The sequence below is a fragment of the Lutra lutra genome, chromosome 6 (assembly GCF_902655055.1).
Source record: "Lutra lutra chromosome 6, mLutLut1.2, whole genome shotgun sequence".
In the NCBI taxonomy this organism is placed as follows: domain Eukaryota; kingdom Metazoa; phylum Chordata; class Mammalia; order Carnivora; family Mustelidae; genus Lutra; species Lutra lutra.
Window position 1 is genome coordinate 34,101,303 of NC_062283.1, and position 26,206 is coordinate 34,127,508.

The window sequence follows — 26,206 nt, forward strand, 5'->3', positions numbered from 1 at the left end:
GATCCCAGGGTCCTGATTGAGCCCTACATCAGGCTCTATGCTCAGCAGGGAGCCTGCTTCCCCCTCTATCTCTGCCTGCCTCTCTGCCTACTTGTGATCTCTGTCAAATAAATAAAATCTTTAAAAAAAAATGGGCAAAGGACTAAAATAAACATTTTCCACCAAAGAGATACAAATGCCCAAGAAAAGATACCCAAGACCACTATCAGGGAAATGCAAATCAAACCACAGTGAGATTTCACTTCACACCCACCAAGATTTCTGTAATTAAAAAAAAAAAAAATCAGGGAACCTGAGTGGCTTAGTCAGTTGAGCATCTCTTGGTTTTAGCTCAGGTCATCATCTCGGATCATGGGACTGAGCCCTGCTGTGTTGGGCTCTGCACTCGGCAGGGAGCCTGCTCAGGATTCTCTCTCTCCCCCTGCCCCACCCCTACTCATGTGCACACACACTCTCTTTCTCTCAAATAAATCTTTTAAAAAAGAGAGAAAGACAATTTGTTGAAACAAAGAGCAAAGTAGTGTCTGCCAGAGGCTTGGGGGAGAGAAGAATAAAAAGTTAATGGGTATGTGATTTCCTTTGAAGTGATGAAAAGGTTCTAGAAGTAGACAGTGGTGATAGTTGACCAATATTGTAAATATACTAAATGTCACTGATGGCAAATTTTATATTATGTGTATTTTCCCTTAGTGTTAAATATATACCTCAAGCCATGAACAGGATGAAATGGAGGTCAGGATCCCTGTCTCCTCAGTGTGGAAGCACAAGAAAATCAACTTGAAATTTCTAAGAAATGGATCATTCCAGATTTTAATTATGAAGTATAAAGCAAGGTTTTACTGTAAGCACAGTGTCTGCACCCACGACCCAGGCAGTCCTTTTCACAGAGGTCCCTTCAGCACACCTCTAAGATAAAGCGGCTTCCAAAATGTGGACTTTGAAGAAATTCAAATTAATCATTGCAAATCAGAGAATCCATCTAGGCAAGCTTCACTACTTCTCAAACATGCCCTTTTTCTGGGCTTCCCCATCCTGAGGATGCCTTTCCAGGCCCTCCAGGGTTTCTGGTCGTGGCCACACTGCTAACCCAGTTGTGTCACCCATCTCTCTGGAAAAGAAGTCAGTTAGGAACAAACCCGAGGGTGATGGAACTCAAATATCCCTTCTGTCATTCTTCCCAGATTCTGTGTATTCCAGGCGGCCCCCTCCATTCCCCAAATGCTGAGAACATTGTTTCTCTTCCCATTACCTTGAGAGCACATAAGTGAAGGTTCATTTTCTTTTGTCCATTATTTAGAAAGGGCCAGATCTAAATGGAACCTTATCCTCGTTTGGCTCTACTAGGTAGAGCTGGTCTGTGGCAGTCAGCCTGAGGAGGATGGGTGGGATCTCTCTGATGCCAGGAGGCATGCCCAGGCCCTTCCCAGAACCTCTCTCATTTGTGATGCCAACACGAGCTCACAACCCCCAACTGCCAACGGAGTCCCGGATGGAAGCAGTACCACTTCTAAATGCCCACGTCACCTCTGTCGGAGAAGGGTATCTAAGCTTAGAGATGAAGGGCCAGGGAGCTCACGCAGCTGGAGACCAGGACGAGCAAGAGACTTGATGAGAGTCAGTCACTGACCAAACAGGCCAAGCCTCCCCTCCGGCAAATGGAGAGAGAAATCCCCTGAGCTCAGAGACTGCGCTCTGCAGAACACTTGCTCGCAGCCAACACCCACTTCCCTGCCGCCTGTTTGCCCAGCCCCGCCCTTGCAGACCCGCCACAGAAGCAGCCGCTACTCTATTGACTGCTTGCTGCATCATTTGAAACCTTCAGGAGAATTTGGTCCTGGAAATGAAGTTTCCAAAAACTTTTTCAACCATGCCCAAGCCTGCGCCAACTGACAAAATAAATTTGCGACTTCCAGAGAAGCCCTTCTACTCATACTTTGGATAATTTTACAGGCTTCTCAGAGCCTCAGAGAAATGCTTTACCCTTAGAGAAATAATGCTAGCACCTGAGTGTCTTGGCTTCTCAGCTCTGTGTGCTAAAGGGAGCTCCTAGCCCATGGGGGCACACTGGGGGTCTTCTGCTTCTCGGCTAGTTGGGGGCCCAGAGCACGGGGCCCAGACATAGCTGCGGCACAGGAAGAGCGGAGGACAGCTTGCAGTCCATAAGTTTATTGGTGAATGAGTTTGGGCCAGTTGCTGCTGACATGCTGCTCACTTCAGCCCTGGTGGACTGCCCTCGGGAGGGGAAGAGGGCTTCCTGCTCTGATGGTCACTGGTGAGATCACCCCAGGAGCATGCCGAGCGCTCGCCTGGGTCCGAGGGGCCGGGGCTTGGAGTCCATGCAGTCACAGAGACTCCACCTCAGTTTCCAGGGCCTGGGCTGGAGGGATGAGGGTTTTTAGGATCTCTGTGTAGTAGGGGCCAAACACCTTCTGATTGTGATGTGTTAGGCTGACAAACTTTTGGCCCAGTTCTGCCAGTTCTGCTTCAATGACAGTAAGGCCTCCGGGGAGGTCTAACAGGGACCGCTGCACACCAAGGACCAAACAGCATTTGAGAAACAAATGGATCCGCTGATCTGTGAGTGGGGAAGAAGCAAACGACTTTCAGGGAGCAGCCTAGCCCCTCTGCTCTACTCACTCCAGTTCTAAGCTAACTGAGGTATTGACTAGCCCACCCACTCACCTGGAGATAAGAACATCCACTCTGTTTAGGAAGGAGGCTTTGATTTCGCTCCCAAGGACAAGGCAAAGATCACAAACGAGTGAGCTAGTAAATTTCTGACTACTCAAAAGAGGACTTAAACCTTCAAAGTAGATAGATCCTGGTGAGAAACTACCACGAGGCTCTTAGACCTATTCTTTAGATGGCTGAGGTTAAGAGCAAGGTCAAGTTCATGCCCTCCATTCCCAGGGATGAGTCCTTGCTGTGGGAACACGTCCTCCAGCCAATTCAGCTCCAGCTTCTTATTGCTGGGAGGTTGGGGGTAAATGTCATGACTTGGACTACAATCAGAAAATGACCCAGAAGGCCACAGATGACTTAATCAGGTTAGGTGGACAGGATCTCCTAACCAGAAGTCTTAAATTCCTGGGTACAAACCTTCCTTACAACCAGAATCTCTCTCTAAACTGAAAGGAATATATTTTCAACCCAGCATTTTGAAAAAAACTACAGCCTGAACAGCAACTTGCCCAATGACCCTGCTTTTCACTGTTAAATGGTTCAGTGACTAACTCCCAGGGATGGGATGTACCTCTCCCCAAAACATTTGTGCCACCCAACATGCATGCTCACCAATGACGCTGCGGACACAGTCCTCCTTCTTGGCAATGTTCTGGAGCTGTCCAATCAGCAAAGCTGTGTTGTCACTGCTCAGAGCAGCAAGCCCCATGTTCTTGAGGCTTTGATGGATTTCCTGAGACACCTGTTCACTCACAGTCTGCATAGCCTCTTCAGGCCTAGACCATGAAGAAGAGGAAGCTGGCACCCAGAGGATGGCCTCGGAAGCTCCACACCAGAAGCTGGGCCCACTTGAGGGAGACTCGCAGCCCCTCTCCTGCCCTCACCCCAGTCCCTGGTAGCAGCAGAACCCAGCGGGCAGGCTCAGCGCCCTCACTGCTATCCACGTCCCAACTATTCTCAGATATGACACCATGTTCTACTTCTTAGAAAATAAGATAAACCATAAAATCCACCCTGGATAAGTTTGGTGTCAATTCTTCAGCCCCATGGAGTTTATTTATATATGTATATGCATTTTTAAGACTTTGTTGGACATTTTCCATGGTCATTTGTCCTGTCACCAAATACAGTAACCTAGCCTTCTGATTCCTTTTTTCCTCTGGTGTGACACCCTGCACACAGATGCTCGATTAACATCGCTGACTGATCGACTCCCAGATATACCTCAGATATACCACTGGCATCCCCTCAAGGAGAGAATAGTTGCTTTGTAGCAAACAAGATCATGACTCATTTTGTAGTAAACTACCCTCCAGACTACCCTTTCTCGAGGAGAGCTTTAACTTTGTCAGAAGTATCAAGACCATTATAGAAAGATATCAACAATCCCTGTGGATGGTTCCAGTCTTTGTGGCCCGTGGTGGGATGTAAGCCATCATTTGTTACCTAGCTCCGTCTTCAAAGCACACGTGACCATTCCTCTAGAAAAGCTCTACACAGCTCACCTGGAGTCAAACTCCTCTATCAGGTCTTTGGTTATACGTTTCAGCTTATCCACAAACTGAGGTGAGCCAAACAGAACACTGCCAGAGAAACTACTGGCCACCAGCAAGACTGAGGCCAGGAGGGTCAGCCGGTGCAACTGGGACTCCAGCTCCCGAAGCCGGGTCCTGTCCATCAGCAGCGTCTGGGGAAGAGGGCAAGAACAGGCTGTCAGGAGGGGAGGGTCCAGACGGGGGTCCCAGATACAGAACAAGGCGATTCCCTCCTCGGGCCCACCTCAGGGAACTCTTCATTCTCAGGATCCCAGAGGAGGAGGTTCAGGAAACCCTGGGACAGCACCATTGTGGGGCTGAGGGGCTCGGGGCTGCTGACTGTCTCATTCGGAGAGGAGCAGGCCATGGTGGTGGAGTCGGAAATGTCCAGGCAAATCGGAAGTGGCGTGGTGAGGTCTACAGCTGCTTGGGTCAGCCACTTGGTGGTGTGGTCAAGGAGGCCTAGGACAGGAAGAGAGCGGGGAAGCATCTTTAGCACCCACATCCTTAAAGCTTCAAGACTAAGGTTCTTTTTAAGATTTGTTCCTGGTCAATAAATAAATGCTTTGCTTGGGGGAAGGGGGTCTGTCTTAGATAACTCTTCCTTTTCCCTCGTCCTACCTGAGGAAGAAACTTTCTGTTCCCAAGAGACAGAGCACTCTCTAACATCACAGAAGTCAGACCCAGACAAGATCCCATCTTCTCACTCTGGCCCTCAAGTTATTTACATACTTGGCTGCTTATTGAGGAGTTCCTGGAATGTCGCCCGTTCATGCTGGATGGAATGTTCCTGCAGGTGGGGTTGAAGGCTCTGGATCGTATAGTTCACCATGTCCATTTTCATGAGGCCCAGAACCTGGAAGATCCCTCTGACATAAGAGAAAATAAAATACATTATGAAAGGAAATCTAGTGAGAGGGGACCCCACAGAAAGTGTCATTAAATCACTGTTTTCCAGAGTGAGGAGGAGCATTACAATAAGTCCCACCTCCGGGCCACCTGGCTGCCTCAGTAAGTGAAGTGTCTATCTTCAATTCAGGTCATGGTTCCAGGGTCCTGGGATCGAGTCCTGAGTCTGGCTCCCTGCTCAGCAGGAAGCCTGCTTCTCCCTCTGCCTGCCCCTTCCCCTACTCATGCACGTGCGCATGCACACACGCTAACAAAGAAATAAAATCTTAAAAAAAAAAAAAGTCCCATGTCCTAAATTTACAAAAAATGCACTGTGACTAAGACCCCAGGCCTAGAGTAAGTGAATGGCAGAATGAGAAACAGAAGTCTCCGGACCTCTAAGCCTCCAGGCTAGCTCTCTTTCCATACGATCATTCTATCTTTTTTTTTTTTTTTTTTAAAAGGTAGAGTCAGTAAAAGGAAACACACCGGTATGCTAACGAATCTTTCTGGGAAGTGGGACTATAGGTGATGCCATATCTGAAGCAATTTCTGGGCCACTCTTTTCTTCTTTTCTTTTCTAACTTCCTGGGTCTTAGTTTCTACAGCTGTTAAATAGGGATAACCTGCCATCCCTCTCCCCTCACACTGTGTAAACTGCAATGAGAAAATCGGGGAAAAGGATGCTTGAACTCCTTGGAAGGATCACATACTCTAACATTTTATGATAGAACGGTATTTATATAGGAGGCACAACCAAACTAAGGTCATCTTTGGCTGAAAAAGATAAAGCTAATAGGTCAGCAAGGACAGAAAGATTGATCAGGTCTTCAATAGGGAAGAGCCAACCAAGATGGGGCTACAATCGCGTGTCTGGCCCCACTTGTCCTGGCCCGGGGGCTGACGTGGGTTTTCGAGGGACAGCAGTCAAGTTTCGCACCTCAGTAACCGAACAGGGTCGGTGATGTTCTCCAGATTCTGCACTGCTTCGTCTCGAACAGGTGCACACAGCAGAGTCATCATGTCGAGAATGTACTTAGAGAGAAGAGAGACATTCAAGGCCCCGTGTTCTGCTTTCTGCTTGAGGAGCTCTGTGTCCAGTGCTTCTTCGATCTCTCCTCGCAGGCGGCTCTGACGCGGTAACAGCAGTGACAACAGGATCTGCCCAGGAGAGAACATCAAAGGCAGTTGCTTTCTGTGTGGAGCCCCAATCCTTCTCTAATGCACAACCCTTTGGCCAAAGACTGTCTTTTAGGGCCAAGAAGTGGGTCCCTAAATTTTCCAGAAAATATGATTTATCTGTATTGAGAGGCCGATGAGAGTTCGAGGTTTTAGGGGATTAATACAGCCATGGCGCATCGTTTTCTAGGCAGAAGGAGATAAGGAGACAAGTAACATCAAGGAGTGTGGAGAAAAGATATGCAAAGTACAACAAATATAAAATACATACGTCACACGGTGATGAGATACTTTAAATTTTAAAGAGTGGAATTTATTTGAGAACGCAAGGGAGTGCGTACGTGATGGAGGGAGGGGCAGAGAGAGAGAAAGACTCTCAAATAGCCTTCACACTGAGCATGGAGCCCAATGTAGGGCTCAATATCATGACCCTGAGATCACAACCTGAGCCAAAACCAAGAGTCAGACACTTAACTGAGCCCCCCAAGCACCCCAATGCAGGTTTTTTTTTTTTTTTTTTTTTAAGATAATTTTACTTCAGAGGGCAAGAAAGAAATAGGCCAAGGAACAGTTAAGAGGTACTGGAAATAGCCTATTAACCCCAAATGTAAGTTCTCTGTGGAGACAGACTCTCTTATTCATCTCTGTCTCTGTAACATACAGAACATGTATGTGTGTGGGGGGGTGGGTGTTCGATGACTAGTGTGTTGTCACAGCAAGATCCCCGGCTCTTCAGCTTCTCTGTGCTCTATTTAAAATGGCAAACTATACGTGGTCCGGGCTGGAGGCTCTCAGCGCCCACTCTGCCCTTCAGGGCCTATGCCCCGTGAGAACGGAGCCAAGCCCTCCAGCTGCTTTTCCTCCACGGCCGGGCACACGTTAAGCTTCGTTAGCAGAAGGGGTGCGAGAGAATTCCTAGGCCTTACAGGGAAGAAGCCCTCCGCCTGGCTGGGGGAGCGCCGACACCGTGTCACTTGGCTCCAGTGACCAAGGGCTCCCGCTCCTGAGCGGCCCTGACAGGAAATCCACGCCCCTGGTGGTGGTCTGACAAAAGGCCGCGGCCCGCTGGACCTCACGAGGGGCTGCATGAGTCCTTTAGAAGCCTTAGGGCAGTGTGCAACTACAGGCCGGCAGACAATCCCCACAGGGTGTCCGTGGCCTGTCACCTCAGTGAAGGCGCGAGGCCTCGGTGGTCCGCACCTTGTCAAGCCAGTGCCTCCGTGGAGAAGACGGCTGGCTGAGCCGCCAACCACCTGCCACAGAGAGAGACCCACGCCGCTCACAGGCCTTCCTGGATTGCTGAGGCAGCACACACTGCATCCAAGTTTGGGCCGGCCCCGCTCATTATTTAGAGTCCCTCATAAGGTTTCCGGTCTCGAGTGGGAAGCCCGGCAAGACCAGGCCCTGCAGCCAAACCAGGCCGCACACAAGCTGCGACGCCATCTGGGCTGTGTGATCCAGCAGATTCAGTGACACTTAGTGTGTACACGGCAAGTAAAGGTACCCCGACACGGGCCTCTGGCAGGTGCCGAAGAGAGCACCATAGCAAGACCTCTAGGATTTAGGGCAAATCTATGTTCTCTTCCGCAAATCTCTATTTGCCTTTTGAGAATTAGTTTCTGGCTTGCTCCTGGACTTCTGCAGAAGTAAACACCTTACCAGAAGACGTGGGGTGGCTGTGTGACCCGAGCTTCCCGTGAGGAACTATGCGCTGTCAGGCCCACCTAACCATGAGATGAGGACTGCCCCACAGCCATCTGGGGCCAGATGAAAGGGTCCAGAGACCAAACACATACAGAGATAGGACAGACCTACAGAGCAGACTAGAATAGAGAGCCCAGAAATAAAACCTGGAGATGTGGTCAAATAACGTTTGAAAACAATGTCAAGACCATTCAATGGAAAAAGGACAGTTTCTCCAACACATGGTGCCGAGAAAACTGGGTATCCACAAGTAAAAGAATGAAGTCGGTGGGCACCTGGGTGGGTCAGTTGAGCATCTGAGTCAGTTCATGATCTCAGGGTCATGAGATTGAGCACCGTGTTAGGCTCTGCACTGAGTGCAGAGTCTGCTTGACTCACTCGGCACGAGGTACAAGAAGAGGGAGAAAACAAGCTTCTCACAGAGTGGAAGTTCCTCCAGCTCAGGTCATGATCTCAGGGCCCTGGGATCCACATTGGACTCCCTGCTCAGCAGGGAGTCTGCTTCTCCCTCTTCCCCCATGCTCATGCTTTTTCTCTCTCCCCATTAAATAAAATCTTAAAACAAAACAAAACAAACAAAAACCCTCTTTCTCCCTCTCCCCCCCCACTCTCTAAAATAAATAAATCTTTAAAAAAGTAAAGTTGGACCCTTTATACCTTATAAAAAATTTAACTTGGGGCACCTAAGTGGCTCAGTTAAGTGTCTGCCTTCAGCTCAGGTCATGATCTCAGGTTCCTGGGATCAAGCCCCGCATCAGGCTCCCTGCTCAGCAGAGTCTACTTGTCCCTCTCTCCTACACCCTCCACTTGTGCTCTCTCACTCTTTCTCAGATAAAGAAAATCTCTAAAAAAAAATTATCTTGGGGCATCTGGGTGGCTCAGTCGGTTGAGTGTCAGCCTCTGGCTCAGGTCATGATCCCAGGGTCCCTCTCCCTCTGCTTCTCCCCTCACTCAGGTTCCCCACTCTATGGGAAACCTGTTTCTCCCTCTCCCTCTCCTGCCTCTCCCCCTGCTTGTGCACTCTGTCAAATATATGAATAAAATCTTTAAAAAAATTAACTCAAAATGGATCAAAGACCTAAACAGAAGAGCTAAAATTCTAAAACTCATAGAAAAAAATAAGGGGATAAATCTTCATAATCCTGGATTTGGCAAGACGGGACACCAAAGGCAAAAGGAACAGGCTAGATCAACTGGACTTCATCAAGAGAGAAACTTTTGTGTACAGGACACCATCAAGAGGGTGAAGGGACTACTCACGGAATGAGAGAATATATTTGCAAATCATCTAACAAGGGGCTACTATCCAAAATACATAAAGAACTCTTACAACTTAATAACAGAAGACAAACAACCCCATTTGGAAATGGACAAAGGACTCCCACTGACCTTTCTCCAAAGACAACACAAAATATTGGCAATAAGCACAGGGAAAGGGGCTTAGCACTGCTAGCCATCAGGGCTGCACAGATCCAAAGCACAGCAAGATTCCATTCCACACCCACTAAGGTGGCTATAATGACAAACAAAAAGCAGCATCGGGAAAATGTGGAAAAGCTGGAACCTCATACCTTGCTGGCAGGAATGTACAGTGGTGCAGCCACTGTGGAAAACAGCTCAGTGGCTTCTCAAATTCAGCAGTGCCACCCCTGGGCATATGCTCCAAAGAGCAGAAAACAGGTGTTCAAACAAAATCTTTGTATAGGAATGTTCACAGCAGTACTACTCGCAGTAGCCAAAATGTGAAAACAGCACAAATGCCCATCAATAGACAAGCGGATAAATAAAATGCAATATACCCACCCAATATATCCATACAGTGGGATTTTATTGGGCCCTGAAAAAGGAATGAAATTCTGACCCCTGTTTACAACACAGATTGAGCCTGAAAACATTATGCTAAGGTGAAATTTGCCACATACAAAAGGGCAAATATATGATTCTCCTTATTTGAGGTGCCTAGGGTAGCTAAACACACAGAGATAAAAGGTATAACAGAGAAAACTGGAGGAGGAAGGGAAATGAAGAGTTACCATTAACGGGTATGGTTTCGGCTTGGGAAGATAAGAACATTCTGGAAATGGATAGTGTGATGGTCACACAATATTGTGAATGTACTTAAATGCCACCGAATTTTAACACTTAGAAATAATTAAAATGGTGGGGCGCCTGGCTGGTTCAGTTGGTAGAGCAGGTAACTCTGGATCTCAGGGTTGTGAGTTCAAGCCCTACGTTGGGCATGGAGCCTACTTTAAAAAGAAAATAATTAACGTGGTAAAAATTTTGTTATGCATGTTTACAATTTTATAAAAATCCTAAAAGATATTAACAACTAAGCCGCTAATATGGCGCCATTCCCCAGAGAGGATGAGCCGGCCACCTGGCAGTAGGTGATCTCTTTAAACCGCTTCCGCTGTGCAGGGGGCAGACTTGCCGTCACTGGAACAGACACGTATTCTGGATACGGATTGGTCTTCTCTGTCTGCAGTGCTTCCAATCAGCCCCAACATCTGTCCTTGCAGAATGCCTTACTCATCATCCCGGCCCTGGCATGTTGCATACCATTGCATCTGATCACGGAGCATTTCAGAGCAAAGGAGGTGCAGCAACGGGTTCATACCTGTGTACCCCTAAATCAACAGGCCTTAACTGAAAAGTGGAATAGTCTACTGAAGACTCGATTACATGAGTTGAGGGACACTATCCTGAAGGGAAGATGTTGCACCTTTAAGATGCAATATATTCTTTGAATCAAAGACCATTATATTGTGCTGTTTCCCAAAGCTGGAAAACATAGTCCTAGGAATCAAGGGGTGGAAGCAGGACTGGTTCCTTTTACTTTTACACCTACTAACCTACCTGCAGAATACTTATTGCCCATCCTGCCTACTTTGGGCTCTGCCGATTTGGGAGGTACGTTTGCATTGGTCCCTGTGAATGAGAAGAGGACACTGTACCTAGTCATTTTGGGCTCCTTTTACCACTGTACCAAGAGTATGAAAAAGGAGTTATTCTAGTGGCTAGAGTAAATGATCCTGAGGTTCCCCCTTGGTACTTACACACCCGGTGATAAAGGTTACTGGAAAACCACAGCAAGCAAACAGCAGTAGCAAAATGCTAAAGGACTCAAGACCCTTTGGCAGTGAAGGTTTGGGTCACTTCGGCATGTAAAGAAACCCATCAGCTGAGGCTGCTTGGGCTGAGGACGAGGGAAATAAGGAGTGAACCATAGAAGGAAGCCATGCAGGTCCACCATAGCCACGTGACTAAGTACAGAAGCAAAGACTCTATGTTTTCTCTTTGCCTGGCACAGGCACGGGTTTATTTGTCTATGCTGACCTATTTCTTCTTCTCTCCTCCTCTTCCCACTATCATTTTACAGATTGGTTGCTGGCAGTTAACTTTACAATTAGGCTTTAAGTAACAGAATATTCAGTGGCACCGTGACTGAATTTGATAGCAACTAGCACAGTAGCTGCTGGAGCTGTGAGTCTCCTTGTTTTATGGAAAGAACAAGAACCTGTAAGACAACTCTATCTGAGCAAGTAGAAATAGAGATCTTTTCAAAAACTGAAATGTGTGTAGATGGGTGCATCCAGAAGCTAAGCAGCCCAAGTCGGGGAATGTGACAGTTACCAATTTACTGTCTCTCAGGTCCAAATCCATCATTCTCTTCTCTGCTCTGAGAACATGGAGTGGAGTCCTTTAGATATTCTTCCTTCAGCAGGTGGCACAATGGTTAAGCTTCATCTGTAGAGGGCACAATTCGTTTTCCGGGCTACATACCAAATTACCATAAAGATAGAGCCTTCCAACAGCACATACATTTCTTAGCTCACAATTTCTGTGGGGCAGGAGCCCAGCCGCAGTTTCACTGGGTCCTCTGCTCAGACTCCCACAAGGCTGCACTCAAGGTGTTGGCTGGGCTGCATTCTCATTTGGAGGCTTGACTGGGGAGGACTTGGCTACCAAGCTGATTCAGATCACTGGCAGAATTCATTTCCTTACAGCTGTGGACTTGACAGATGGATGCTGCCCTCAGATCCTAGGGGCCAGCTGCATTTCCCTGCCCTAGGACCCTCTGCAGGGGCAGATCACTGCACAGCTGTCTTGCTTCTTGAAGGCCGGCAAGAGGGTTTCTCTAGTCTGCAGTGAAATGTATTTCTAGGTGCAACATCCCAGCACCCTGGCATACTGCTTAGAGGCAAGTTACAGACCTCGTCCATGCTCAAGGAGAGGATTATACAAGGGTGTGGATCACTGGGGGGTCACTTTCAGGGGTACCCACCACATACTACAAAGATATCACAAGAGGCAAGAGCTTCTCTTCCTGATTCTGAAATACTAACTTGGCATGAAGCAGTATGCTTGTGCAGCCTGGCCAGAAGCTGGCTCTGGCAGAGCAAGGGGCTCTGGGTCTGATGTCAGGCTGCTCCCGCATGGACAGCAGCTGCAGCCCTGGCCCCTGCATGCTAGTCAGCAGCACACACAGGTCAACAACCTCCCCGGCACAGCCACGCCCTCTCCGAATCCTTGCGTCTTCTCTCTGGAGGTCCTGGGGGGTTGGCATATTCTCCGTCTGATATTTTTGTCTACTTTAGAGTTTTCTTCACTACTTATTAGCTCAAAGCGGTTTCTTCAATTCCACGTTATAATTTTTATATTAAAACTTCCTTGTTGAAACTACTGTGCGATTTCTGTCTATGGATTAGACTTTCACTGATTCGTGGACCATGTTCAGTTAGGATCTGTTAGCCACTGACATTCCAATGACTTTGGGGATGTCTAGGAAACTTACATCTACAGGTGGAAGATAGGTCACTCACCTCTTTAATTTCTTTCAGAAGTTCAAGAGCACAACTGAAGTCTGGGGGAGTAGCTGACAACTGCTCTTTGAGATGGTCCCAAAAGGCATTGTGCATTGTCTCCTTGACCTTGCCTTCCAAACTGTAAGAGGGTTAAATGAGCAAATTACTTTCTCTACCCAAAAACTGTTAGAAGGTCATTATCTCCTAAGGCCCAAACAAACAGCATTTAATATGACCACCAATAACAAGACCATCATACTGACAGGAAAAGACCAGGAACTATGTTTGGACTGCAGCAAAGTTGAACAAGCTGGGCTCAGACTCGGATGTCAAGGGCATGACCAAAATCTCTTAGAAGGGCTCCTCATGATTTCAAGTAGCCCTCCCTCTGCAGGAGGAAGAATGCTCCAGGGAGATCAGGTCAGCTTTAGCACCAATTTGCATCTAGCCTAGGTAATATGACTTACTTGCCATTTATGCATACACATAGCCATGAACAAAAGGATCTTTTACTTTCTTAAAGTCCTAAAATCTAGACAAGGATTTTCCTTCTTTGATAATACTCAAATATCCATAGGGATTTCCAAATCAGCAGGTCTAAAACTCAATTCAGGATCTTCCCCTTCCAAACCTGTTTCTCCTATATTCCCAATATCAGGGGTCCTACCAGGTAGCCAGTCATGGAGGCCAGAAAGATCAGACATTTCTTCTCCTTAAAAAAGAAAAACAGAATCAAAGGCAGAATCAAAGCCTGGGTGGCTCAGTTGGTTAAGCGACTGCCTTCAGCTCAGGTCATGATCCTTGAGTCCTGGGATCGAGTCCTGCATCAGGCTCCCAACTCCATGGGGAGTCTGCTTCTCCCTCTGACCTTCTCCCCTCTCATGCTCTTTCTCACTCTCTCTCTCTCTAATGGATAAACAAAATCTTAAGGAAACAAAAGAAAAACAGAATCGAAGGCAATTTAGAAAGGATAGTCTCTTCAGCATGTGGGGCTGGAGAAACTGGACCTCCGCACTCAAAAAAGTGTATCTAGACATAGACTTATACCTTCCACAAACGGATCACAGACCTAAATGTAAGAAGTAGATAACACAGAAGATAATGTAGGAGAAAACTAGCTGACCTTGAGTTTGGCAATGACCTTTTAGATACAACATCAAAAGCATGATGATCCATGAAAGAAAAAAACTGGTAAACTGGACTCCATTAAAATTAAAAACTTGAGGGGCACCTGGGTGGCTCAGTGGGTTAAATCCTCTGCCTTCGGCTCAGGTCATGATCCCAGGGTCCTGGGATCGAGCCCCACATCCAGCTCTCCGCTTGGTGGGGAGTCTGCTTCCCCCTCTCTCTCTCTGCCTGCCTCTCTGCCTACTTGTGATCTCTCTCTCTGTCAAATAAATAATAAAATCTTTAAAAAAAAATTAAAAACTTGTACTCTGACAGAGACACTGTTAAGAGATGAAAAGACAAAAAGCACAATCTTTGCAGAACAAATATCTGATAAAGAACTAGAATCCATGGGGTACCTAGGTGGCTCAGTCAGTTGAGGGTCTACCTTTGGCTCAGGTCAGGATCCTGGGGTCCTGGGAGGGAGCCCCCAGGTCAAGCTCCCTGCTCAGCAGCGAGTCTGCTTCTCCCTCTCCCGCTGCCACTCCTCCTGCTTATGCTTGCACTTGCTCTAATAAATAAAATCTTAAAAAAAAAAACCTAGTATCCAAACTATACAAAGAACTCTTAAAACTCAAAAAGAAGAGAATAACCCAACTTTAAAATGGGCAACGATCTGAAGAGACACATCACAAAAGTCATCATTCAGATGGCAAATAAGCCTATGAAAAGATGCTCAACATCCTGTCGTTAGGGCACTGCAAATTAAACTAACAATGACATACCCATCAATATCTACGAGAGGGGCCCAATCCAAAATACCGACACCACCAAATGCAGGAGACGCTGTGGAGCAACTCTAAGAACTTGCATGCATTGCTGGTGGGAATGCAAAATCGTAGCTGCCCCAGCTTCTTAAAAAACTAAACAGACTCTTGTCATATGATCCAGACTGTCCTTTGTATTAAGCAAATGAGTTGAACACTTGTGTCCACAAAAAACTTGCACAGGAAGGTTTATAGCAGCTTTATTCATAATTGCTGAAACTTGGAAGCAATCAAGATGACATTCTGTAGGTGAGGGGACAAATAAACTGTGGTACCTCTAGACAATGGGCTATTACTCGGCCTTAAAAAGAAATGAGCTATCAAACCCCAAAAGACATAAAAGAATCTTTTTTCTTTTTTTTTTTTTTTAAAGATTTTATTTGTTTGACAGAGAGAAAGAGATCACAAGTAGGCAGAGAGGCAGGCAGAGAGAGAGAGAGAGGGAAGCAGGCTCCCCGCTGAGCAGAGAGCCCGATGCAGGGCTCGATCCCAGGACCCTGAGATCATGACCTGAGCCAAAGGCAGAGGCTTTAACCCACTGAGCCACCCAGGCGCCCCGACATAAAAGAATCTTAAACGCATATTGCTAAATGAAGGGAGCCAATCTGAAAAGGCTACATATTGTATGATTCCAACTATAGGACATTCTGGAAACCAATGGAGACTGTAAAAAGATCCATGGTTGCCAAGGATTCATGGGGCAGGAAGAAAAGGGTGAACAAACAGAGCACAGGGGACTTTTAGGGCAGTGATATCACTCTGTATGATACAAAAATGGTGAATATATGACATTGTACATTTTTCAGAACCTATGGAATATACAAAAATGAACCTCAATGGTACACTATGGACTGGAGTTAATAATAATGTATTAATACTAGATCAACAACTCTAATAAATGACCTCACTATTAGAAGATAAAAACAATGGGGGAATCTGTGTCCTGCAGGGCACAGGCTCTGTGGGAACTCTGTACTTTCCAATCATTTTTTCTGTAAAACAAAACTAGTTTTTTTTTTTAAATGTGTATTAATTTTAAGAAAGGAAATGACAGGAATTAATTTTCCTCTCAAAGTTTATTTAAATGATGTCTCTAACCTGCAGTGAAACTCATAAGAGAAAAAGAACCATTCGAAAAGTTTGATGTTAGACCTAGTCATTGCCAAGTAGCTACTGGTTTTCTTGAATTAAACATCCCCCCCTTAAAAAATACAGTAGTAATGTATGTGCCATGTAAAACAAACAACAAGCAAGCAATACGAAGATGAATAAAACAAAAAGTCAAAGTTCCTCTCCCAACACACCAGCCTCAATCATTAGAGGTAACGGATCAGAGGTTATCAGAGGTAACCAACTATAATCTGACCAATGGTGTAAGGTGTATTAGAATTGTTCTCAACTCTTTCTCCTCATCCTATCTATCCAATCCATCTCCAAGTTCCACAAACGGTGCTTCTTAAATGCCTCTGGAATCCATCCCCACCTCCCATCATCTCTTACCTGGACTACTACTATAGTCCATTCACTGATCCCCTTGCTCTCAGTCTTGTCCCTTTCTTATTTGTTCTCCACAAATTCATTCTAAAATCAAGGACTTCTGAAATTCCATTCTGACCACGATGCCCTGCTCCTGTAAAGTCTTTTAGGGACTTTCCCTCACCAGCAACATAATTCACTTACAGGACCCTGCTCTGCTTCCTCTTCTAGTTTATCTCCTTCTATCTCATTTTATACAGCTGCCCACACCAAGGTACTTATAAAAAACATACCATATTCTTGCCTCTGTCATAGTTTCCTCTGCTGGGAACATTCTTTCCCACCTAGACCATCTGGGCAACATCTATTCCTCCTCTAAGACTTGACTCAAGGTTTCATAAGCAACTCAAGTCTTCCTCCACAGGCAGATCTTCTCTGACCCTCCTTAAGCAACTGAGCATTCTCATGAAACTCTTTACAAACAACTATGAGTGAACTGATGGGTCTCTTCTGCTATTCAACTGTCCCCCCTACAAAAACTTCTGACAGCAATGACAGTGCCTTGTTTATCTACAGCTACATCTCTAACTATCCCCAGCACTCAGCATCTGCCTGCCACATAGGGACTCAGTATACACCTGATCATTGAATGCCCAAACACGGGATTTCCCTTCGGAGTACACAATCATCATTAACAGCATCCTATGCACAAAGGAGAGGCAACTGCCAAAAATGAGTCAGGTCAAACGCTGTTTTCAACCTTTCTCCTGATAAAATTCTGCATGACCTTACATGAAAATCCAGCTGTGACTGGTACTATTTCTCCTGCTTCGTTTCTCCCTCTCTTCTCTCTTCTACCTATCCCTCCAATTCCCTCGTTACTGTCCCTTTAGCAGACCTTCACTTTTCCAGTTTCAATTGTTTCTCCTCTCCTGTTGCCATAAAACCCATCTAAGCAGTGAGGGAGGTGTTAGGAGAAGTGGGTTTTCATGAAAATCTGGTCACACAGAAGCTGTGGCACCAGGCATGGGCACATCAGAGCATGAAGAGGGCAGGAACTCCGTGCCATAAACAATGGCACTTGAGTAACAAATTCCCTGAGGCTGCCAGATCACAAAAGCATTTAAGGAAACTGGTTGATCACAAGCTGTCCTCATTGATCTATTGGTGGGAAATTAGAAATTTTTTTGAAATCTGACATTGAATTTACCGATTTAACTGCCAATAAACCAGCAGAGCCATTCAATTCATATTCCCCAAATGGTGCTCCCTTGTTACAATGTCAATATAACTAAGAATCAAAGTGAAGCTTGATGGTGGTGGGAGAGCATTATTTATGAACAGAGTTCTGATCCTGATTCATAAGTTAAACTGACTTATGGGGGTGCCTGGGTGACTCAGTCAGTTAAGGGTCTGCCTTCGGCTCAGCTACTAAGTTCCAGGGTCCTGGGGTAGAGCCCCACATTGGGCTCCCTGCTCAGCAAGGAGTCTGCTTCTCCTTCTCCCTCTGCCTTTCCCCACTGCTTGTGCTCTCTCTCACTCACCCATTCTCTCTCAAATAAATAAAATCTTAAAAAAAAATTCATATTCTATCTGTGCCTATTTCATCTGTGGCCACTTAAAAGAGTAATTGGAAGGAGCTATGAAGCAGGTAACTGATCAGATGACCCCAAAGATCTAGGATTCCTGATATTCACACTGGGGTAACCTCATCTCCAGGAGTGTGGGCATGGTTTAGGGTCTACCTTCCAGCAAGCAGAATGTAGCGGAGGTACTGGGATGTCATTTCTGAGATGAGGTAACAGAAGGACTGCGGGTTCTGTCTTGGGCACCATCTCTCACACCTTTCTTTTCTCACTCACTCTGAGAGAGGGAAGCCAGCTGCTATGTGGCTCAGAGCTAAGGGAGGCTCTGATTAGTACTCAACACACTAACTAGGGCCAGAGACACACAAGTAAACTGTGCCCGTATCTCCGACCCAGAGAAACTGTGAGATAATGAACATTGTTTCAGCTACTAAGTTCCCAGATAACTTGATGGCAACAAGAGCTAGCTACCACAGGCTACTTCTTCCACATTTATCAGAGAAGTTGTGAAATCCACCCTACTGATATTTTATTATTAACGATGGCGGGGGGGGGGGGGGGGTCACAAAGTGAACATTCCAATAATTACTACTTTGGCTTATTTACTAGTTAAATAACATTTGCTTCCTGACGTTCTAATACTAATAATTATTACCCTTCTATTTAAGTTGTTGAGCCCTCTTAAGGTTTATATTCAAAAACTGTATCCCCGCCCCCCCAGTTTTACTGACTCAATTGGATTATTAAATAAAGATGCTTTGGGGCGCCTGGGTGGCTCAGTGGGTTGAAGCCTCTGCCTTCGGCTTGGGTCATGGTCCTGGGATCGAGCCCCACGTCGGGCTCTCTGCTTGGCGGGGAGCTTGCTTCTTCCTCTCTCTCCGCCTGCCTCTCTACTTACTTGTGATCTCTGTCTGTCAAATAAATAAAATCTTAAAAAAAAAAAAAGATGCTTCAAGTCTGGTCAGAAGCCATTAGTGCTAAATAGCTATGCCAGAATGAATAAAATGGAAAAATCAGAAGAGCTGGTACCTGCTTGGAGAGGAAACCTTTTCTTCCACGTGGAAATCATGATTCATTCCAATCTTGTTGCTCGGCTTAGAAACATCGTCAACTGTACCTATCAAACCTGTGACAGAAAGAACCTCAGGTATACACCTGAAACTAATGTTAACAACAACTATATTTCCATTTCAAAAAAAAAAAAAAAAAAGAACTTATGGCGGACACAAGTCATTCTGAATTTCTATGTTCTTCATAGACTCATTGTGAGTAGGCCCCAAATTGAGATTCATCAAATTGATCTCACACCAACTCATTTGACCGTTCTAGTAGTTTAGGTTTTCTGAACTCTGGGTCCAGTGCCTAGCGTAGTCCAGCATGGGGGTGAGGGAGGACAAAGAAGCTATTTTATAAATAACAAAAATGAAATACAAGCCTTTCTCTTGAAAAGTAAAATAATAATTAAAGCAGCAAAGAAACAATAATTTGTGATTTGCAAACATAAGCATTTATCTAAGGGTATTCTGATTCTGCTCTCCTTTTCCTGACTCTGACGAAAGTTAAATTCTCCATATTGATGGTACTGAATGGCACCAGTGTCACCTGGTCTCAAAAAGCAGGAGTTCCCAGGTGTTAGGATTTTGTAGGTTACTGACATTTCCAAAGATTCTGAGCAACTGATGACGACCTGCCCACGTTGTTTTGCCAAGTGTGAACCGCAGATAAGCAAATAAAAAAAATCCACTCTATCACCACCAAAACATCATTTCATAAAAGAACAGCTTAACCTTCAAAAAAAAACAAAACCAAAAACTCCACCCCTTCCTCCCCCCTCAAAAACAGAAAGTTATCAGAATAAAGAGGAGTCCTTTACATTGAATCGATTTAGCTTTAGGAAACACTCATTACATCTTTATTTTCTTTCACTAAATATTGTGAAGAATTCTGTCATAAACCAGTACTAACATTTGGGACCCAATGCTCTAAGTTCTTACTACAGACCCAGCTGAGCTCATTCTCACGAAACAGGCACAATAGTTTTAATGATCACTTGGTATGTGGAACGAAGTTGCACATAGTACATATTTTCTCATTCTCTTTCAATAGCCCTTCATAATTCAACAAGAAAAATATCTGGTTCCGAGATATGGAGGGGATATAAATGAATGAAGATCAGCCATGAGTTGGTCACTGTTGAAGCTGGGTAATGAGTAAATGTGGCTCATTGTACTAGTCTCTCTACTTTTATAAACGTTTAAGTTGTCCATAAGTAAGATTTCAAAATGTAAAAAGGAAAAAGTTATTGTAGAAAAGAGGCTACACAGAATGCCTTTACTTAGGAGATACATGATGAAGTTTTTAGAAGTCAAGTCATGACCCTAACTTTCAGTATAAAAGGACAAAAATACATATTTATAGAGAGAGAGCAATATGGCAGAATTAATGTGGGCATTCACTTTTTTTTTTTTAGTTTTCAACAAAGTTGAACTATTTTGAAATTAAAAAATAAAATAAAATAAAAATCTATAGGTAAAAGGTGATTGCAAATTTACCAAAAGCCACTGAGCCCTTGCTTTGGTAAACAGAAAGATGAATTGAACCTTAAGTGGACAGCTGATGTTCCCTTTATTTTTACAGCCTCTCGGAAGCCTTTGGTTTCAGCCAAAATGGCAAAACACAGTCAAACATGTAAACAGACAATCCATTAACTCACTAATGCGAAATGAGAAATAAAATCTTCCAAGGGAAACTGAGTTATAGCAGGTTACTGAAGGACAGAGGGAAAGATTACCCACAGAAACACTTTCCAAATACAAGAAGTCGAAGTTCAGATCCTACTTTGACAAGACTGTTCTGGTGCTCACAAGTACCATGGTACTAGATAACTCCCAACAGCTGTAAAAATCAAGAAAGGGGAGGGCCCAAAGAGAAATTCGAGGGAAAAGGCAACTAAAGTAGATTTTTAAAATCCAAATCCCAAGGACAAAGAAATTTTCAACATGATACAGTAACTGAACCAAGACAGCCTAATCTACAACATGTCAAATTCTTTTTTTCTTTGAAGAGGCAATTTGGTTACTCACTTTAGGGTTGTTTTACCTACGGATTCATCTAAATAGCCTCCCGAAGAATTAAATTGTTTACACCGTATTTACAGAAAATTGGCTTTCAAGCCCACATCAGGTTCATTCTATCTAAATAAATTTCTATGCACCAATTTGCCACTTTGGGGCCATTCTGTTAGCCGGCAACGACCCCATGTGGCCACAAGAGAAAAGTGCAATTCAACCTCAGAGTAGCCGGGCCTTGGAACTAATTTTTCACACTTTAATCTTCGAGTTTAACTCGAGTTAAACTCTTGCACGTGAACAGGTCTTCAGACTGGTGCCTGTTTTAAATTCTGTAGAGATTACTAGAAGAGAAATGCTGGATGAGTCCCAGCGAAGTTTGACCTACGAAAGCATAGAAGAGACCTGCGACGCAACAGGAACATAAAAGTACGGAGATTGAGAACAGAAGCCCAGACCAGCCGTACTTCTTAAGTCCATGAAGCGCCAAGTGATTCCCACCGAGGGCCACTTGGGTTCTCTGAGAGTAAGTATACCAAGTGTCCGCCATTTTCCACCTACAAATTCAAACTACAATTAAGGCGGTGAAGGAGCTTGGTCTCAAATCTTGTCAGATTAAAAAAAATGTCTTTTGTCAGATTCAAGTAATCCGGCCCAAGTCCTTTCTCCCTCCTGGACCAACCTTCGGGTGCACAGGGGGCCTAGGGCCTGGGGGAGCAGGGACTGGGGCGGGGGAAGACCAGGCGAAGGGCAAACCGAGAGGCCGGCAGGCCCTTCCTCTTCCGCCCTGCCCCGGGCTGGGCGCCCCCGAGCGGCGACGGGACCTACGGGCGGGGTGGTCCTCGGGGTCTCTCCGGTCTTCCCGGGTCGGTGCTGAGGTCTCGGGCTTGCAGGACCGGTACTGTGCGTCGCCTGGGTCCTTCAGGGGCATTTTCTCCTCGACGTCCGGCATGTTGCGGATGGAATCTGGGTTGGGGAGAAATGACGCGCCGTTGGCGTCGGGGAAAGGGTGTCTCCCACCGTCGCCGGGGGTCCGGAGCCCGGCCCGGCGCGCCGGGCTCGACCAGACCAAAAGCGCAGGGTGGGCAGCGTCAGGGCGAGGGACAGGCGGGACAAGGGAGCCTGGAGGGCCGAGGGGTCCCTGGAGTCAGGCTCTGGGCGCGCAAACAGGAGGCGGTCCGGCCCGGGCGGCGCTGGGGGCAGCCCCCACGCTCAGGACGCTCGCCTTGCGCCCTCTCCGGCAGCAGAGGGAGCCCTCGGCGCCTCAGCCCCGCGCCGCTCACCTCCTCCCTGGCGACTTGCCGCCTGCTCTGGGGTTCCCGCCACAGCCGCGCAGCCTCGAGGCGCGGGCCGTACCAACCGCGGCGGGGTGGCGGGGGGGGGCAGCGGGCGGCCGGGAGGGCCCCGGCGGCCGCGCGGAGCCGGCCGGATAGACCCCGCGCGCACCACGGCTCGCCCCGCAGGATACGCCGGGTGGGAGAGTCGGGGCTTTGAGAACAAAGCGCCGGCCATCTCCCGGGACAACGGGTGGGGTCACGTGGCCACCCGGCAGTCTCCCCCGCCCCCACCCCGCCGCCTGTCGCGCGGCTGGGACCCAGGCGGGCCGGCTGGTGCTGGGTCGTCGTAGGCGCGAAGCCCCTCCGGCCTCGAGTTACGTGGTCGCTGGGGGCGGTCTCCGCCTGGCATCCACCCCCACGAAAAAGATCACCTGGAGCTACTTAGGGAGGGAGGGAACAGGGTGATTTGTTTCTCTTCAGCCTGCTCCTGTAGCCCGAGGAACAGAACCTCACCGAGGCGGGTGGTTTCTTGTTAGCGCCCCCGAGGCACCTGAAGAGAGCGGGGCCATGCTAACATTTCTGCAGGTGTGGAAACCGAGACCCCCTGCCACCTGCGGGTCCGTGGAGGCGTGTGGGCGGGGCAGCAGCAGAGGCTCTTCCACTGAATTCCCGGCCTGGGGTCTTCTTGGGCTGGACCTACTACCCCTGGTTCCGGCTCTCGGGCTTGTCTTGGTTTCGGGTCTGCCCTCTTGCCCCTGGAGCGATGTGAGGACCTGGAGTGACCACTCTCCCCTTCAAAACCTGCATTTTGGGGGCTGGAAATGAAAAGGAAGCATCCACTGCTTACATTCCTATCCCTCTTTATTAACTAACTTGATCTCTTACGACAAACGCTTGCTCAAAAAAAGGAAAATGAAACATAAGATGAAAGTATTGCCTGTAAGAAATCAAGTTATTATAACCCTTGCCTTGTTAGTGTGGGATGTGGATCTTCTTGCACAACTCATGCGTTTTTTTTTTTTTTTTAAAGATTTTATTTATTTGACAGAGCGAGATCACAAGTAGGCAGAGAGGCAGGTAGAGAGAGAGGAGGAGGCAGGCTCCCCGCCAAGCAGAGAGCCCGATGCGGGACTCTATCCCAGGACCCTGAGATCATGACCTGAGCCGAAGGCAGAGGCTTAACCCACTGAGCCACCCAGGCGCCCCAACTCATGCGTTTTGAAAGGGAAGATTACGAAGAGGCATAAGAACACTTCCTTCTTGCTTTCTTCCCTTAACCCTTCCCACCTCCCTTCCTTCCTCCCTCCCTCAATATGCCTAACATGAAGCTTGAACTACTGCCCCAGATATGGAGTGTTGTGTGTGAGATGTGTGCTCTACCTACTGAGCAAGCTGGGGGCCCCTGAACACATTTCTGCTAAGAAAGTCTACTCTAGGGGCTCCTGAGCGGCTCAGCCGGTTAACCATCTGCCTTCCCCTGGGTCATCATTTCGGTGTCCTGGGATCGGTCCTGCATGGGTTTCCCTCTTTCTCCCTCAGCTTCTCCCTCTCCCAGTGCTGCTCACTCTCCCTGTGCTGCTTCTGTTTCTCTCTCGCGCTCTCTGTCAAATTAAATTTTTTTTAAAAAGTCCACTCTAGGGGAGACTTGGAGGCTCAGTTGGTTAAGTGTCAGGCTTCAGTTAAGGTCATGATCCCAGGGTTCTGGAATTGAGTATCACGTCTGGCATCTTGCTCAGCAGGCAGCCTGGTTCTCCCTCTGCCTGCCACTCCCCCTGCTTGTGCTTGCTCCCTTTCTCTCTCTCTCCAACAAATAAATAAATCTTAGGGGGGAAAAAAAGTCTACTCTACCCTGAGGTCAAGGCAGATATGAGGAGAACAGCCTAGTAAAGTTACTGTTTAGCTGAAGCGTTCTTAATCCAGTACATATTCAACCTGCCCATTACCCCTCCTAACCTTTCCTGGTATTTCCCTCAGAGATGTTAACTGTGCAGGCTGGCCTTCACCCCAAACTGAGAAGGAAGAGTAATTTACGACTTCAGCAAAGAGGTCCATGAAAATGTAATTATTCGTTATTACATGAGAGATTTTTAGGCTGGGTCTCAAAACAAATAGACAAACAACCCCAGAGTTCTGTTTGGGTGGAATTTTCCAGAATGACACCAGTTCATTTGCCCATGAAAATGGCATTGCCATAAAACTTCCCCTGCTGATGCCTGAAATTACCTCCAGCAGTTCATTCATATACGTTACACAGTCTCTGTAAGTGTCCTCTTAATACCCAAATTCTCTGGAAGGGGCAGTGGGAAGAAATAGCAGGTGGGAGCTTGTGCGGGTGGGGACTGAAGCCAGAAAAGGAGTAAAGGATGGGGGTGGAAGAGAAAGACCGAATTGGAGTTTTCCCAGGGTCAGCCTGGGGACAGCATTTCATGATCTTTATCACTAATAGTTATCAGAACCAACTAGCCAAAGTTAAAAGTTGAGGGGAATAGAAAGATGATTCAAGAGATATGCCCTCCTTCCCTTTGGGGTCTTAGTTAATGATAACAAATTTTGGTTTAATGATTTACAAAATGTTTTTACCTTGCACATCCATATGCTCTGCACACAATCCTACCCGTTCAGTAGGCCAGGCGGGTGTTATTTTGCATCATTTAATAGATGAGTGAACTGTGAATTAGGCTTCTGGGAGTACCAAAAGGCACTTGGCAAGCAAGGACTTGATGCTCAATCCTATACTTAATTCACCCAATCTCTCTGTCTTCTAGCTGAGAAGCTGTATCAACAGGAAAATATAACTGACATAAAATGGTATGGTAAGTGCAAGAGCTGCGGGTACAAACGAGAAGAAATACGGGAGGTCAGAGAAAGGGTGAGAGCTCTTCCAGATGTTTGGATCAGTTCAAACCCAGCCTTTAGCCAGGATCCTAAACAAGACTGTGTAACCGATTTGTGTTTGGAAGGGAATCCTTTGTTCAGCCTGGTTCCCTCTCAACCTCAGGACCCTCTTTAAACTCTCCTAATGGGTGAAATTGGATTTTCCACACATGTCCACTGTTTATCAGGAATGCCCTTCCTGAGTTAACAACTTTACTCTGTGAAAGTGTACATATCTCAAAAGACCCACAAGACAAGTGTTTCTCAAGCAACACAAGAACAGAAGTAAAAGCCCCATTTCCTCTCATGTTGCAGTGTGCCCCAAGCTGTACAGCCCTGGGTTCTTCTTTTACATTAAAATATCATCTGAATTTTGGGGTGCTGGGTGGCTCAGTTGGTTGAGTGTCCACTTTGGGCTCAGGTCATGATCCTGGGGTCCTGGGATGGAGCCCTGCATCCTGGCTCCCTGCTCAGCAGGAAGTCTGCTTCTCTCTCTCCCTCTGTCCTCCACACCCCACTCCTGCTCTCTCTCTCACTCTATATCTCAAATAAAATTTTAAAAAATCATATCACTTTAATCTTCTATTCACCACATATCCATATTTGCCTCAATACTAAAGTCAATTTTCTATCCTCAAATTTTTGAGTAGAATTCTTGTTCCAGAAAGAAGGTTTTCCTATACTCACTGGTACACCTCTATGGGTTCATACACCCCAGACTGAGAAGCAGTCCAAGGGAATCTCAGGCCTGCAGCTAGAATGTTCCTGCTCAACCACTTCCCCACATATGTGAGCTTTAACCCAAGCCCAACAGTATGCTCTGTTTTCATTTGCTAAATACTACCCTGGGTACGCTACCATACAAAAATAATTATGCAAAGGGTTGTTCCTACCCACAAAGGCATTCTGAAAGAGGGGTTGATAAAGACAAAAATGTAAGAGAAATACTCCTGGATGACTGTAAGAAGTACAGAATCTAAGAGGAATCCTGATTATGGATCCGCTAACTTTATAAAACAAAATAACGGAAATGAAAAACATCTCATTTTACAAATCATCTTTGGCTTGTGAGGTTAAATGACTTGGCTAATGTCACCACCAGTTTATGGAAAAATGTAGGACTAGAACCCATATCACAGTTGGTGTACTCTATAATATATAGGGCTAAGCTAGAGTAAAAACTAATACTGTAAAT

General features: G+C 46.4%; 1 protein-coding gene across 2 annotated transcripts; it reads right to left on the minus strand.

Moving 5' to 3' along the window:
- Nucleotides 1–2,108: 2,108 nt before the first annotated feature.
- Nucleotides 2,109–22,336, minus strand: TCP11 (t-complex 11). 2 transcript variants are annotated; one of them, XM_047732935.1, is made up of 10 exons: nucleotides 22,144–22,336; nucleotides 21,689–21,826; nucleotides 18,822–18,918; nucleotides 12,815–12,935; nucleotides 6,046–6,266; nucleotides 4,950–5,086; nucleotides 4,462–4,679; nucleotides 4,188–4,369; nucleotides 3,295–3,458; nucleotides 2,109–2,575 (listed from the first exon to the last, which is right to left on the minus strand). In XM_047732935.1, exons 2-10 carry the CDS (start codon nucleotides 21,810–21,812, stop codon nucleotides 2,343–2,345), a joined length of 1,497 nt encoding a protein of 498 aa, XP_047588891.1. In that variant the 5' UTR covers nucleotides 21,813–21,826; nucleotides 22,144–22,336; the 3' UTR covers nucleotides 2,109–2,342. The 2 variants fall into 2 exon arrangements, with proteins under 2 accessions (XP_047588891.1, XP_047588892.1); XM_047732936.1 differs by having other exon boundaries at nucleotides 2,113–2,377.
- Nucleotides 22,337–26,206: the final 3,870 nt, after the last annotated feature.

Coding starts and splice junctions, on each gene's coding strand:
- TCP11 (XM_047732935.1), bottom strand. CDS start 21,812: ATGCCGGACGTCGAGGAGAAAATGCCCCTGAAGGACCCAGGCGACGCA. Junction 4,680..4,949: donor ACTCCTCAATAAGCAGCCAA/GTATGTAAATAA, acceptor TTCCTGTCCTAG/GCCTCCTTGACCACACCACC. Junction 2,576..3,294: donor CTGTGTCCGCAGCGTCATTG/GTGAGCATGCAT, acceptor CCCCACTCACAG/ATCAGCGGATCCATTTGTTT.